General features: G+C 32.7%; 1 protein-coding gene across 5 annotated transcripts; it reads right to left on the bottom strand.

The window, feature by feature from the left end:
* On the bottom strand, positions 5,933–11,480 carry LOC105172356 (putative pentatricopeptide repeat-containing protein At5g08490). 5 transcript variants are annotated; one of them, XM_020697108.1, is made up of 6 exons: positions 8,305–11,480; positions 8,065–8,141; positions 7,756–7,919; positions 7,349–7,447; positions 6,638–6,760; positions 5,933–6,445 (listed from the first exon to the last, which is right to left on the bottom strand). In XM_020697108.1, exon 1 carries the CDS (start codon positions 11,082–11,084, stop codon positions 8,514–8,516), a length of 2,571 nt encoding a protein of 856 aa, XP_020552767.1. In that variant the 5' UTR covers positions 11,085–11,480; the 3' UTR covers positions 5,933–6,445; positions 6,638–6,760; positions 7,349–7,447; positions 7,756–7,919; positions 8,065–8,141; positions 8,305–8,513. The 5 variants fall into 5 exon arrangements, with proteins under 5 accessions (XP_020552767.1, XP_020552768.1, XP_011092045.1 ...); XM_020697109.1 differs by lacking the exon at positions 8,065–8,141 and having other exon boundaries at positions 6,638–6,763; XM_011093743.2 differs by lacking the exon at positions 8,065–8,141 and having other exon boundaries at positions 5,934–6,445.

The raw sequence follows: 13,278 nt of genomic DNA, 5'->3' as shown, positions 1-13,278 counted from the left end.
GAAAGCTTTGAAAATGTGAGAATTATATTATTTTTAGGGGTCAATAGCAATTTATGCACATTACGCTCCAAAAAGTATAGCTATTTACCCTTGTATACTTTTTAAAATGAAGCAATTTAGGTAAATTATTTTATTCTAAAAATATAGGGAGTATATTATTATATTTTAAATCAATATTTATTTTTTCATAAAGGGTAATTTACTTATTTGCAGTATCATAAGGGAGTTGTTTGCATTTTTCCCTTATTTTTAGACCCTAAACAATATTATCTATTTTATTTTGATACCTAAATCATATTATTTATTCTATTTCCATACCTAAACAATTAGCGCCTACCCCTCTGATCCTTAAATCGATATATTTTTTTTTGGTAAATTACAACCACCTCCTCTAACTATTGATATAATTGCGAAGACGTTCTCGTTGTTTGAGAAAATAGGATAAATTACATATTGTCCTCCGAACTATAAGCTTTTTTATACTTTATCCACCGAACTATTTTTTATATTGACTCACCCTCCAAACTTTATGTTATTTTCACTTTGCCATCTGATCAAAACGAGTAGAGACATAAAGAATAGTCTTGCAGACCAACTTAACTTTGGGGAAATCCAAATACTCTTTTGCCGTTAAAAGTTTAAAAGACTTAGAATATGTCATTTTGTAAGCCATTAAATCATAATATTCTTAACCATTGATGCAAAACTAAGCCTAATGTAGTGCATACTTTTTGAGCGTGTAAGCAAGAGATTCCAAATTAACTCCATTTATCACATGAACATACTCGCATGACAATTTTGACAGCGTGGGCATTTAACCCATGTCCATGTGGTGCTTTGTAACAGCTGAGACAGACTTTTCAAATTGATCGTATCTCATCACCACATGCTCAACATATTTTTTGGACCAATGTTTGAATAACTTGAATGCATAACCTTATTGTTATTTGCACAAGTAAAAAGGGAGAAAATTACCCGTTTGATTGAGTATGTTACCAATCTGATTTAGTGCATCAACCCCAATGAAGAATAAAAAAAGAAATAGATATTCCACTCTTGTCCAGAGTTGGTTGTTGTTTAATATTAGACTACTCTTTGCTATCCTCTCACGAAATAATAAATAAAACGGGTAAATGTTATTTCCATAATTGCAATCACAGGCAGGTGTCGAGTCACTTTTAGAATTTCATTGATGCATTCTGACATGTTGATGGTCATAATACTACATTGCCATCCACCATGTCCATTTTTCCTTCTCAATATAGTCTGAGCATACAAATGACTCTACCTTGTGGCCCTTTATCTTGTCCATAATTTAATTAAACTTTCTAATTTGGTATTCAAAACCAATTCTCCAACAAAGATCTTTCAGTTCTGCATTCTTGTAACAATTGTTAAAATTAAAAACACACATACCTCAAGTAATACCAATGCATACAGCAAAGAGGAAGAAAGTCCTATATATTGGTTACTGCTTTAATGAGATCGGGATGACGATCAGAAATAAGGCACATCCTAGACTGTCTTCTTAAAATAAGTTTGCTCAACATTTGAATAAACCATTTTCAAGATAGGATTTTTCATTGACAATCGCAAATGCAAGAGGAAGTGCTTGTTGATCCCATCCATGGCAGCCAAAAATAAATATTTTTTACTTATATTTCGTGTATAAATGGGTTCTATCTGCACTGATGGCTTTGCGACAAAAATGAATCCCTTCTATACATTGATTGAACATCCAGAAGGCAAAAGAAAAGTCGTAGCAGAATGTCTAATAGTTCAGTTAAATGTGATACTGTTGGGGTGGATATAACTGGTCTTTCTACAGTGCATATGCCTCAACCTTTAAATCAAGGTTGCTACGTGATTCAACCATCACAATAAGATTATTGATTTCAATCAGCTCCATAAGTGTTGCCTTGCAGAAGTTAATTTCTGCACAGGTTGATCTTGACCTTGATCTTGGCGTTAATCAAACATATACACCAATATATAACATTTCACAAATCCTATTTCCATCATTTACTGCATATTGTGATTATGTGGATTTTAGCTCTACAACATCATCAAGTCGATTGCACATTAATGCCAATGATAATAATAATGAACGAAACAAGCCAACACAATATATTATTTGCGTTGCAGTTCTTTTTGAATTATTTAAATAAATAAGCCGAAATTTGGACTTTTTGAATTTTTAATTTTTTTTCTTGACCATAAGAACGATGTAATCTTTAATCCAATAATTAATTATATTTATTAGAATTGGTTTTAATTGCACGAAACTTTTACAAGTGAGAAATGGATTAATGTAAATGCATATGCTTTATTTCTCTATTAGAATTAAAGAAGAAATAGAATAAAATGTAATCTTCCCTCATCTGAATAATAAATAACTAAAATCTCACCCAAAGATGTTGGGGTCAACTTATAAGCTATTTAAAACAATGTCAATAACAATTTGTCCTACTGTGATATTATAAATAAGCAAATTATCTTTTTATAAAAAATAAACAGCAATTTACCCCTGGAGGTAAAATTACTTTATTTTTTAAAACATAAGAGGAAAAATTGCTACATTTTAAAAAAATTTCAAGTTTAAAATTACTTTATTTTTTAAAACATAAGAGGAAAAATTGCTTCATTTTTAAAAGATTTCAAGTGAAACTTCATTGATTTGGAACGTTATCCACTAAGATCAAAGGGTCCGATACGAACTGTTACAAGTATGTTTTTGCATGATTGCAGTACATCCTAGTAATACTAATAACGTCCTATGTAGTAAGTACAAGCATATATGTCCCAATTTGTAGCGTCCATATATTTTATAATTAATTAAGAGATACTTTATTTTTTAAAACATAAGAGGAAAAATTGCTACATTTTAAAAAGATTTCAAGTGAAACTTCATTGATTTGGAACGTTATCCACTAAGATCAAAGGGTCCGATACGAACTGTTACAAGTATGTTTTTGCATGATTGCAGTACATCCTAGTAATACTAATAACGTCCTATGTAGTAAGTACAAGCATATATGTCCCAATTTGTAGCGTCCATATATTTTATATATAATTAAGAGAAATCACGCCATGCGAAATTTTCTTCGTAACTTGTCATGGATTGCGATTTGTACAAAAGCTCTCTATTTTATTAAACATAGCTTATTTGTCGCTGTCTGAAATTGACTTTGTAACGGCCCAAAGAGTATAATATATAATTGGGGGATTAATTGATAAATCTTTATAAAATTTAGTTAATTAGTAAATAAATTATGGGTCATAATTGGAATATAATAACACTTGAATGAATTAAATTGGAGTTCGTTATAATATTTTGGGACAATTTATATTAATTAAGAAAATTAAGAAGGACGTAATTGGTATTTTATGAAAAGTTTAATTAAATAAATAAAATAATAATATTATATATATATGTTAGTAAGTAATATAATAATATATATATATATGTATGAATTAGAGTGAGAGGCCCACCAACCCACCGCCTCATTTCTCTCTCCTCTCTTACTTATTTCTAATACATATACACATGCACAATCACATTCACACACACATTACAATATACATCTGCACATACGCAATTTCGGCGACATCTGAGGTACGAAATTTTGATTTTAATTTATATTAATTTATATAATTATATTATTTAATTAGTCTGTTTATTAAATGTTGTTTATGCTAAGCGGTGTACTACTTAATCAGAATATTTTACGAGTTTGACTATTTAAAATAGTGTCGAATTAAATATCAAATCGAATATAAAAATGATATCGTTGGTTAATTAGATTATTAAATTTATTAGATTTGACTGTTGCTATAGCCAATTTATATAATTCCATTGGAATTGTTAACCAAATACGCAATTATGTGTATTATTGTTCAATTAAAGTGTATAATAGCGATAAATTGGTAGAAAATTCATAAAAATAATTTGAAAATTATATTTAACAAATGGTATGTTAATAAAGAGGAAAAATAAAGATTTGTACTTCGATAAAAATGTAATATTGAAGAATTATTAGAAATTGTACGAATGATATTTAATATTATATTTAAAAGAAATTACGATATTCTCGATATATTAATGGTGTGTGGTATAACTCATTATAGGATACGGGGGTGAGGTGAAAAGGACTGACAATTAGCGATTGAGTAGAAAGAAACGTTGTGAGGTTGAGGTAAGTAAATAATTATCATTATCTATATATGCTTTCTGTATTTGTGGTTTTACTGTTATATGAATTTGTGGTTAATGCTGCCATTGATTTGTCTGAAAGTATATAAGTGATGAATGATTTGATTTGATTGTCGATATTGTGTACGTGGAATGAGGAAATACGTTGAAATATTATGTTTGTTGTTTGATGTATTGTGGGTGTCTGAAAATGAGAATATAATAATATATTATTTTATGTTACTAGTTGCTTACAAGAATGGTGATATGTGGAAATGAGGGAGTGGTGGAAATTCAAGAATGGTGATATGTGGAAATGAGGGAGTGGTGGAAATTGAATGTAATTGTGGTGTGAATACCCCTTGACGTGTTGAAAAGCCTATAAGTCGAAATGAAATGAAAAGAGCTTTGATGCGATATGAGAAAGGAATGAAATGAAAAGAGCTTTGATGCGATGCTATGTGCGAAAAGAAATAGCTATGTGCGAAAAGAAAATGCTATGTGCGAAATGAAATAGCTATGTGCGAAAAGAAAATGCTATGTGCGAAATGAGATTGATGAGCCAGCTGTCAAGGGGATTCACTTAAATTTAATAATGGTGAGATTGAGTTGGCGGGAAAAACACAATATCACCTTCTGGTAAGCAAACCAGGAAAAATGGAGTTTGGTTAGTTGTCTTATTATGAGATAGTCATGTGGTGTAATAAAGTTGATTATGTTGGAATTAAATTGATTGTATTCCATTTGTGTTGCAATAAAGTTGATTATGTTGGAATTAAATTGATTGTATTCCATTTGTGTTGCTTATTTATCTTGTTTGGGCTATGGTTGACATGCATGTATAGATAGGACTGGTTATTTGCTTACTGAGTGGCAGACTCATTCCCCTGTTGACATTTTCTTTCAGGAATAGACTTTGAGGTGTCTGACTATTGAAGAATAGGTCCACGCGCTATACTCAGGCAGGTCGGGCCAGTATGCAGTTTTCTCCTCTTAGTCAGTTAGAGTACAACTCAGATTTTGTTTGTACAGGGAGAATATAATTGTACGGATTACTTGTGGTGAATCACCTTGTGGTGTTTGATATGTATATATATATATAATTGTACGGATTACTTGTGGTGAATCACCTTGTGGTGTTTGATATGTATATATATATATAATATTGTAAGTTGATAATACTTGCTATGACATGTTGGGGTTACGTATGCAAATTGATTAGTTGATTATGTGCAAATTTATATTTATGAACACAGGGATTACTATAAGTATGACGTTTAGGGAAGATACAGCCCTTGTAGCGAAAGGGGTGCTACAGACTTAATGGCGTTAACTTTTTTGATGTGACAGTTATGCCCATTTTATTATATATTATTTTTTATTTTAACGATCGTTGGATCTTTTTCGATTAAATAATAATTGTCAGATCTAATCAGTTAATCTCAACAGTTAAAAAATAAAAAAAAATATGAAATAAACCACTTAAAATTATAGCAGCAAAGAGCAAGTTTTTTTGAAGCAAAATTCTAAAAAATATTGAACTAAAAAAAGAATAATTGCAAATTAGTAAGATAATTGCAGATGCATGATTAGTTATATCTTTTCTCAATAGCATACATAATTGATTAGATGTTCTAAAAGAGGAAGAGTAATACAAAAAATTCGCATCTTTCAGTGTCAAGAGTTTGAATTTAACATAATAGAAAAATTGTTGTAATTTACCTTATAAACAAATATGTAGTCACTCCCATCACTGTCTCAAAAAACAAATGAGTTGATTGCCAACTAGGGATACGTCCTCAAGTCTTATATGGCTAAAAACACAATACATTCATTCTTAACATTAACATTAGCTTCTGTGCACCTGCGGCTATCATATCCACAGCATCATCACACCCCCTTGTAAACACAACCTAATCGTTTGAGTATGCAAATAAGATCGAGATTAGCCTCTTTGGGCCGTTTAACCAGTGAACGTCTATAATTCTAACTGGTGATAAGAAATATACAAAACAACCGAAAGAACAAAAAGCTCAAATCCCGCCCTTATAGGCTAAATAGTACAATAACCGAACATGGTATCACTCAAATCCCGCTCTTATAGACTAAATAGTACAATAACCGAACATGGTATCACCTGAGAGACGTACAATCAAGAAGAAACTCATGATGGCTTTTAGATCTCCCAATCAGATTCCTTCCCTGCAAAACCTGATGCTACAAGCTGCTTCTGATTTCCCTCAATTTGATTTCCTGTTGCCAGATTATACAAAATAAAGAAACACAAATCAGTCTGGAATTCAGAATAACAAGCCTGAGATACTGTTTAGTAAACTGAATTTGAAGTCCTAAGCTCTCCCTACACTTTGCAGAATTTTGGTAAAAAGGCTTCTGTAGGAAGGAGGTTGTGTATCAAGATTCATAAACTTCATTTTCTAAAGTTACCAGGACTGGTGCACCAGGTGGTACTGTACTTTGGGTCTGGAGCTGTCCCCATACCGATTATGCTCAACGCTCTTAGCTTTTATCTCCAACCTCACTGAGATTGAGATCTTGCAGTACGAATACCTGCTGATTTCAGAAAGAAAAGAAACAGACATTTCTAGTTACTTGAGCAGAAAATAGGAATTTTTGTTTATATGTTAAGCTCAATGATCAATCATGCTTTACCCTGTTGTCTTATTGCAGTAAGGCTTACGATGGCCCGTCAAGTTAGCAAATTTTCGAAGCCTTACATGGAGTCTGATTTAGAAAGTGTTGCCATCGCTTTCAGCTTTTGCTGAAAAAAGTTAATATATTCTGCTTCTAATCTAAACTTAGTAGAAAATGGGGAAAAGCTAATAGCACCTTGTAGTCTGCTTTTAAGGCATTGTTATCTGTCAGAAGTTCATCTCGTATAAGAAGCAGAAACTGGTGTCATGCAATTACATAGGGGCTTCACAAAGAGTTACCCATTGACATGCTATAACATGCTAATGGAGAGAAATTCACTACTTTCCTTTTCAGTTACGGCAATTCTAAACCATCAGCAGGAAAACCAGCATTGTGCTCAGCTTTCAGAGTATATAGAAATATGTAACAACAATCCCTCCACAAAAAATAAAGTCATCAACTCAAAACCAAACTGAACAATAGCCACGTTATAAATTTGTTCACCTTAAATTTGCTTCAATAAACCAGCAAGGCAAACATTATAAGCTTTCAGGATCTTTACAATTCTGAAGGACAACCATAGCTGCAATTATGTCTTAGCACCTGCAACAAAAAAATTAAGAAGAATCCTCTCAGTGATTTCCCACACACAAACCATAGTGATAGACCTAAAAAGGCATTTTGTACTTAGAAGATCTCAATTCATATTGTCTCAGCTGAAAGATTTTGTTTTTTTGGCTGCTACGGGTTTTAATCTTTATAAAAGAATTCAATTTGGAATATCAGATCAATGGGTTCTGAATACTCAATGATCAGCTGTTGATTCCTGAGATTTGAGGAATGATTTTTTGTTCAACTAAAAGTGTACAGAGAGTACTTAGAAGAGTCATTAGAACAGAATTTGAACTTACAGAGAGTACATAAAATGGTTTCACTACAAACTTAAGCTTTAAGAGTTGCATGGTCCTTCATTATGTTGGCACATCAATCCCAAACTACCAGAGCAGATTGAGGTACTGAGGTCGGAGTAGCACTTCAAACTAACGGACAGTGAATGTCCGACATATATCATGGCCTGAAGGTCAAAATAAAGAAGCCATTTCACTTTCACCACATGCAGCGAACCACCAAACGTAGAATGTCCAATACAAGAATTCATAACCTAAACATGGGTGTGAATACACAACCAATCAACTAAAGAGAGACAAGACTACAATTACCTAATCTTTCCTGGCACAGTTGGATATAGAGGCGAGGGACGGTACTATATCCTATGAATTCACGAAGAATAGATATCCTAGGACATCACAAATATCATATATTTTATTCAAAAGGTATTGGAAGCAACAACAATATGTAACTTAAATCATTAATCACCTAAGGAAATACGTAAATGAATTGGGTAAGATATAAAAATAATTCTAAGCCTCGGAAGTCCAATCACTTGGAGAGATACTTACATTTTGCATTCTGAGAGACGGGCCAACCACCCACTTGAGTGATCAGGATATAGTGCTAAAGATCTTTCTTTCATCTAGTGAAGTGAAAGACCATGAAATTTGACTACTGAAGCACTGGTATCCAGGTCAATAAGGAGAAGACAGACTGGAACATCTTTTCGTCAGATGTTCACCATTTAAACTGTAACATCACTTGGTTGTCCTTGTCTTCAAATATAAGGAGACTTAAGCTCTTTGATCTGTTCATCCAGGTGACTCAACATGCTGTAAATTAAGTTTCTTTTTGGATGAGAACAATCTCCGGCTATGAATATATTTTTACTTCTTTCCACTTCAATCCAACTACAACCAGCTGGCTTTTTCAGGTCTCTCATCTTCATCAGCCTTCTCATCTCTGATACCCCATCCCATCGAGCATCCGCAGCATATAGATTTGATAAAACAACGTAATTTCCAATGTCACCAGTTTCAATTTTTAAAAGGTGATCAGCCACAACATTACCCATATCTACATCATGGTGGGTCTTACAAGCACCAAGAAGGGCGCCCCAAATATTTGAATTTGCTGCAATAGGCATTTGATTTATAAAGAAAAATGCTTCATTTATGCGGCCTCCACGACCAAGGAGATCTACCACACAAGCATACTGTTCAATGCTCGGGTTCATATGATGCACCTGATTTATTGAACTAAAAATCATCAAGCCCTCATTAATAAGACCAGCATGACGGCAAGCAGACAAAACTGCAGTTATTACAACATGATCTGGTATGATACCACACTCAAGCATATAGTCAAAGACCCTAATAGCTTCTTTGCCCATTCCATGCATTGCAAATCCTCCAACCATAGCTGTGAACACAACAAGGTCTTTCTGAAGAGTTGATTGGTAGAGTTTATATGCACTACTTATGCTTCCACATTTTGAATACCCATCTAGAAGAGCTGCCTTTAAATGAGCATCCTCAAAACAAGCCCTAACTGCATATCCATGGCACTGCCTCAGAAAATGAACTGAAGCCATTTGACCACAAACAGGAAGGATGCTCATGATAGTCGTGGCATCAGGTCTGATTCCATGGGACTGCAACTCATGAAACAACTTGAGAGCCTCACTAGGACACTCATTCTGAGCATAACCTCTCACCATGAGATTCCAAGTGGTAAGATCCCTCTCTGACATCCACTCAAATATTATATTTGCATCATAATACGAACCATAAGTCAAATATCCTGAAATCATCGAATTGCAAGTAACGACATTCCTCTTTCCGGATAGGTTCTCAAACATTTTTGATGCATACTCCATATTTCCAGATTTGGCATATGCATCTAGCAATGCATTTCCAAGAGTGGGTTCACCATCAGTAAGTAAAAGATTCAATCTCAGTGAAAACCCATGAGCTTCTTTAACATTCTTTACTCTGGAAAGGCTAGCACAAAACTGCACCACAGTTAAGATAGTAACTGCATCAGGTCTCATTCCATCCACAAACATCCTAGATAAGAGGTCAGCAAACTGTTTCTCTAGTAGATTTACCCCAAATGCATCAAGCATGGTATTCCATGAGATCACATCTTTTTGAGGAATAAGAGAAAATGTATGGAATGCTGCTGCCATGTAGCAACATTTTGCATAAAAGTTTATAAGGGCATTTCCAATAGATGTATCCTCATGTAGAGCAGGATGCCGTAAAACATATCCATGTATCATCTTTCCTACTTGCAGATTACATAACTGGGTACAAACAGGAAGAATGCTTATCAGAGTTACAGCGTCCAGTCCAATCATCTTCTTATTAACAAACTCACGGAACGCCTCTAACGATTTCCACCATTGACCATTTGAAGCATAGCCAGCAATAATAGTGTTCCAGGAGACCATGTCTCTGAGTTTCATCCTTCCAAATAAAGATTCTGCCTCTCGTATTCGTCCAATTCTCAAATAGAAGCTTAAAAGAGCATTAATTATCATAATTTCATTTTCCAACTCTGTACGTCGCAACACATAACAATGTATCTCTTTGCCCAATATGTGACCAACAGTATCACCAAAACCAGCACAAATTGGCAGAATATTTGCAATGGTGGCATAATTAGGTAGGACTGGCCCTTCAATCATCTCATGGAAAAGTTCAAATGCATTTTCCACAAGCTTATTCTCAGCCAAACCTGCAATTACTGCATTATACGAAACAACATCTTTATCAGCAATTCCACGGAAAATAGCAGATGCATCTAAAACAAGTCCACATTTTGCATACATTGACACTAAAGCATTTCCTACCAGTGTCTGTGTTTCCATTCCAGACTTAATTGCATATGCATGCATACTCTTCCCAGCATCCTGAGTGCCGGAGCGCGCGTAAACAGGAAGAACAATTGCAAGCGAGATAGGGCTTGGTCTCAGATCAGATGCAGCATGGAGCATATTAAACAATCTCATAACATTATAATCATGAAACCTTGAACCCGCAAACCCGGACAAAAGAATGTTCCAAGTGACTGTATCATGACCATTCAATTCACCAAACAATTTCTGGCAATCTTCAAGAGCTTTGCACTTAGCATACATGTTCAGCAAAGCTTTCAAAACAACCGGGCACGAATCATGCCCTTGTTTAATGACTTGACCATGCAAAGATTTTCCCAAGTGGGTATCTGACATTGCAGCACATGATTTAAGAACATCAGCAAAAACTAGAAAACTGGTTCTAGAATTCGTCAAATAATGTGTCCTTTGAAGCACCAATGAAAGGGCCTCACTCATTCTACTCATAGTTGTCAAAGGCGAAGCGCCCAAGCAAGGGCCTTCTATAGAGGGCTCGCCAGGCGCGCCTTCTGAAGGCACCTTTGAAGAAGCCTAATTGGGAGTTCAGTCCAACAAAAAATCAGCACAAGCAGATGGTATCCCCTCCTTGGATGCGGTGGCGACAGCCCACAGCGCCTTGTTTTCTCTTCTTTCTTGGGTTCTTTCTCCCCTCTTCCTATTCTCCTTGTATTCTTTTCTTCTCTTCTGTTCCTCTTTCCCCATTCCGAGCTCAGCTATCCCCTTTTTGCTTCAATACTGCCGCCTGAGGGGTGTTAGTAACTTAGTGTAATGTAAAATTTCGTCCCTAAATAGGATTAGCGTATTTATAATTACAATTATAAACTCAAAAGAACGTAATTATAATTTTACAAAGATTAAAAAATATTTGTTTACATTAGATCTAATATCACGGAATTTCAATATAATTTTTCCAAAAATTTAACACTATATTTGTTTTTATTTTCAAATTATTTTCGAAACGAGTCAAAACATACCCAATATTTGTAATAATTTAGAAACACCTTATTTGGGTGTTTTTAACTGTTTTAGCATAAACAAATATACATATATACACACACATATACATAAATATATATAAAAAAAGACTAATTTGACAATGAATAATAACTTTTGTCCCCCAAAACAAAACATAACACTAAATATACAATACGTATTTTAAATTATCTCCAAAAATAAATCCAAACATACATACTATCTCTAACACACACTTATTTATCTTTATTTTTCTCTCTTTATTTCTATCTCCACAAAATAATCAAAAAACGAATTCAAATGTAATAGATGATTCATGACATTTTCAAATGTTAGTATTAGAAAATAATAATATGGCATATTATTTGATCAAGATGTTCTAATAGATAAAGTTTAATTATCCACAAACTTAATTAATGATAAAAAAAATATAGGGTAAATTATACCGACACCTCCTAGTGTTAGACCAAATTACACAAACATAATAATATTACAGCTACACCCCCTTTTCGGACCAAAAATATAATTTATCCTCATTTTGATTGTATTGACTGACGGAGAGTGCAGTTGTCGTTATCAAATTGGAAGGAAATCTTTCAATGGTCCTCAAATTGAAAAAAAAAAAAAACTACATATAAGACTCAATGTGCGAATTAATCTAACTGTGAGACTAAAATTAGAAATATGTCCACTAGGGCAAAAAATATAATTTGCCCTACTATTTTATGTAGTATTGTTACTAGTTTTCCAATAGCTAATAAATGACCTACGTATCGATAGCAAAATATGTTAAAATGCTGAGCCATAAACGTTGACTATTTAAAAACTCTAATAGATGGTTAAAAATTGCATTCAGGTTCATATTTTTCCTAAAATGCATGCTTTTCCTAAAAATTGCAATAAAGTCCAAATTGGGCCTAAAAATTTTATTTAGGTGCATAATTTTCTTAAAAATTGCATTGTAGTCCTTAAATTTATAATAATTTCATAAAATGCCTTTTTTCCAAAAATTACATTAAAGTTCTCTAATTTCCTAAAAATTTCATTTAGGTGCATAATTTTCCTAGAAATTGCATTGTTGTCCTTAAATTTCTAATAATTTTATAAAATTTCTATTTTCGTAAATTACATTAAGGTCCTCTAATCCACAGAAAAATACATACATTTTCATAAATTTACAGAAAATTGCAGAAATTACAGAAATTAAAAAAATTCAGAAATTATTGAAATTTTCTGAATTTTATTTTTAAAATTTCAAAGATTATGAAAAATTTCTGTTTGTTTTAAAATTATAGAAATTAAAAAAATAAAAAATTATTGAAAATTTCTGAAATATTTTGAAAATCATAGAAATTAAAAAAAATCAGAAATTAAAACCCAATAATAATCCTAATATGAAAAATTACATAAATTGCAAAAATGCCAAAAAAAATCAGAAATTATGAAAATTTTCCAATTTTTTTTAAAAACTATAATTTCAGAAAAATTAACAACATAATTTCATAAATCTAACCACATAATTTCTTAAATTTAACAATATAATTTCATAAAATTATATAAATCAACAACATAATTTCATGAAAATTAACAACATAAAATTAATAAATATAGAAATTACAAAAAATTTCAGAAATTGGTAAAAAAAATTTGAGTTTTTATGGAGGGGGGG

The sequence above is a fragment of the Sesamum indicum genome, linkage group LG10 (assembly GCF_000512975.1).
Source record: "Sesamum indicum cultivar Zhongzhi No. 13 linkage group LG10, S_indicum_v1.0, whole genome shotgun sequence".
Taxonomy (NCBI): domain Eukaryota; kingdom Viridiplantae; phylum Streptophyta; class Magnoliopsida; order Lamiales; family Pedaliaceae; genus Sesamum; species Sesamum indicum.
Note: the sequence above shows the minus strand (reverse complement) of the source record. Positions and strands in the feature narration are given on the sequence as shown.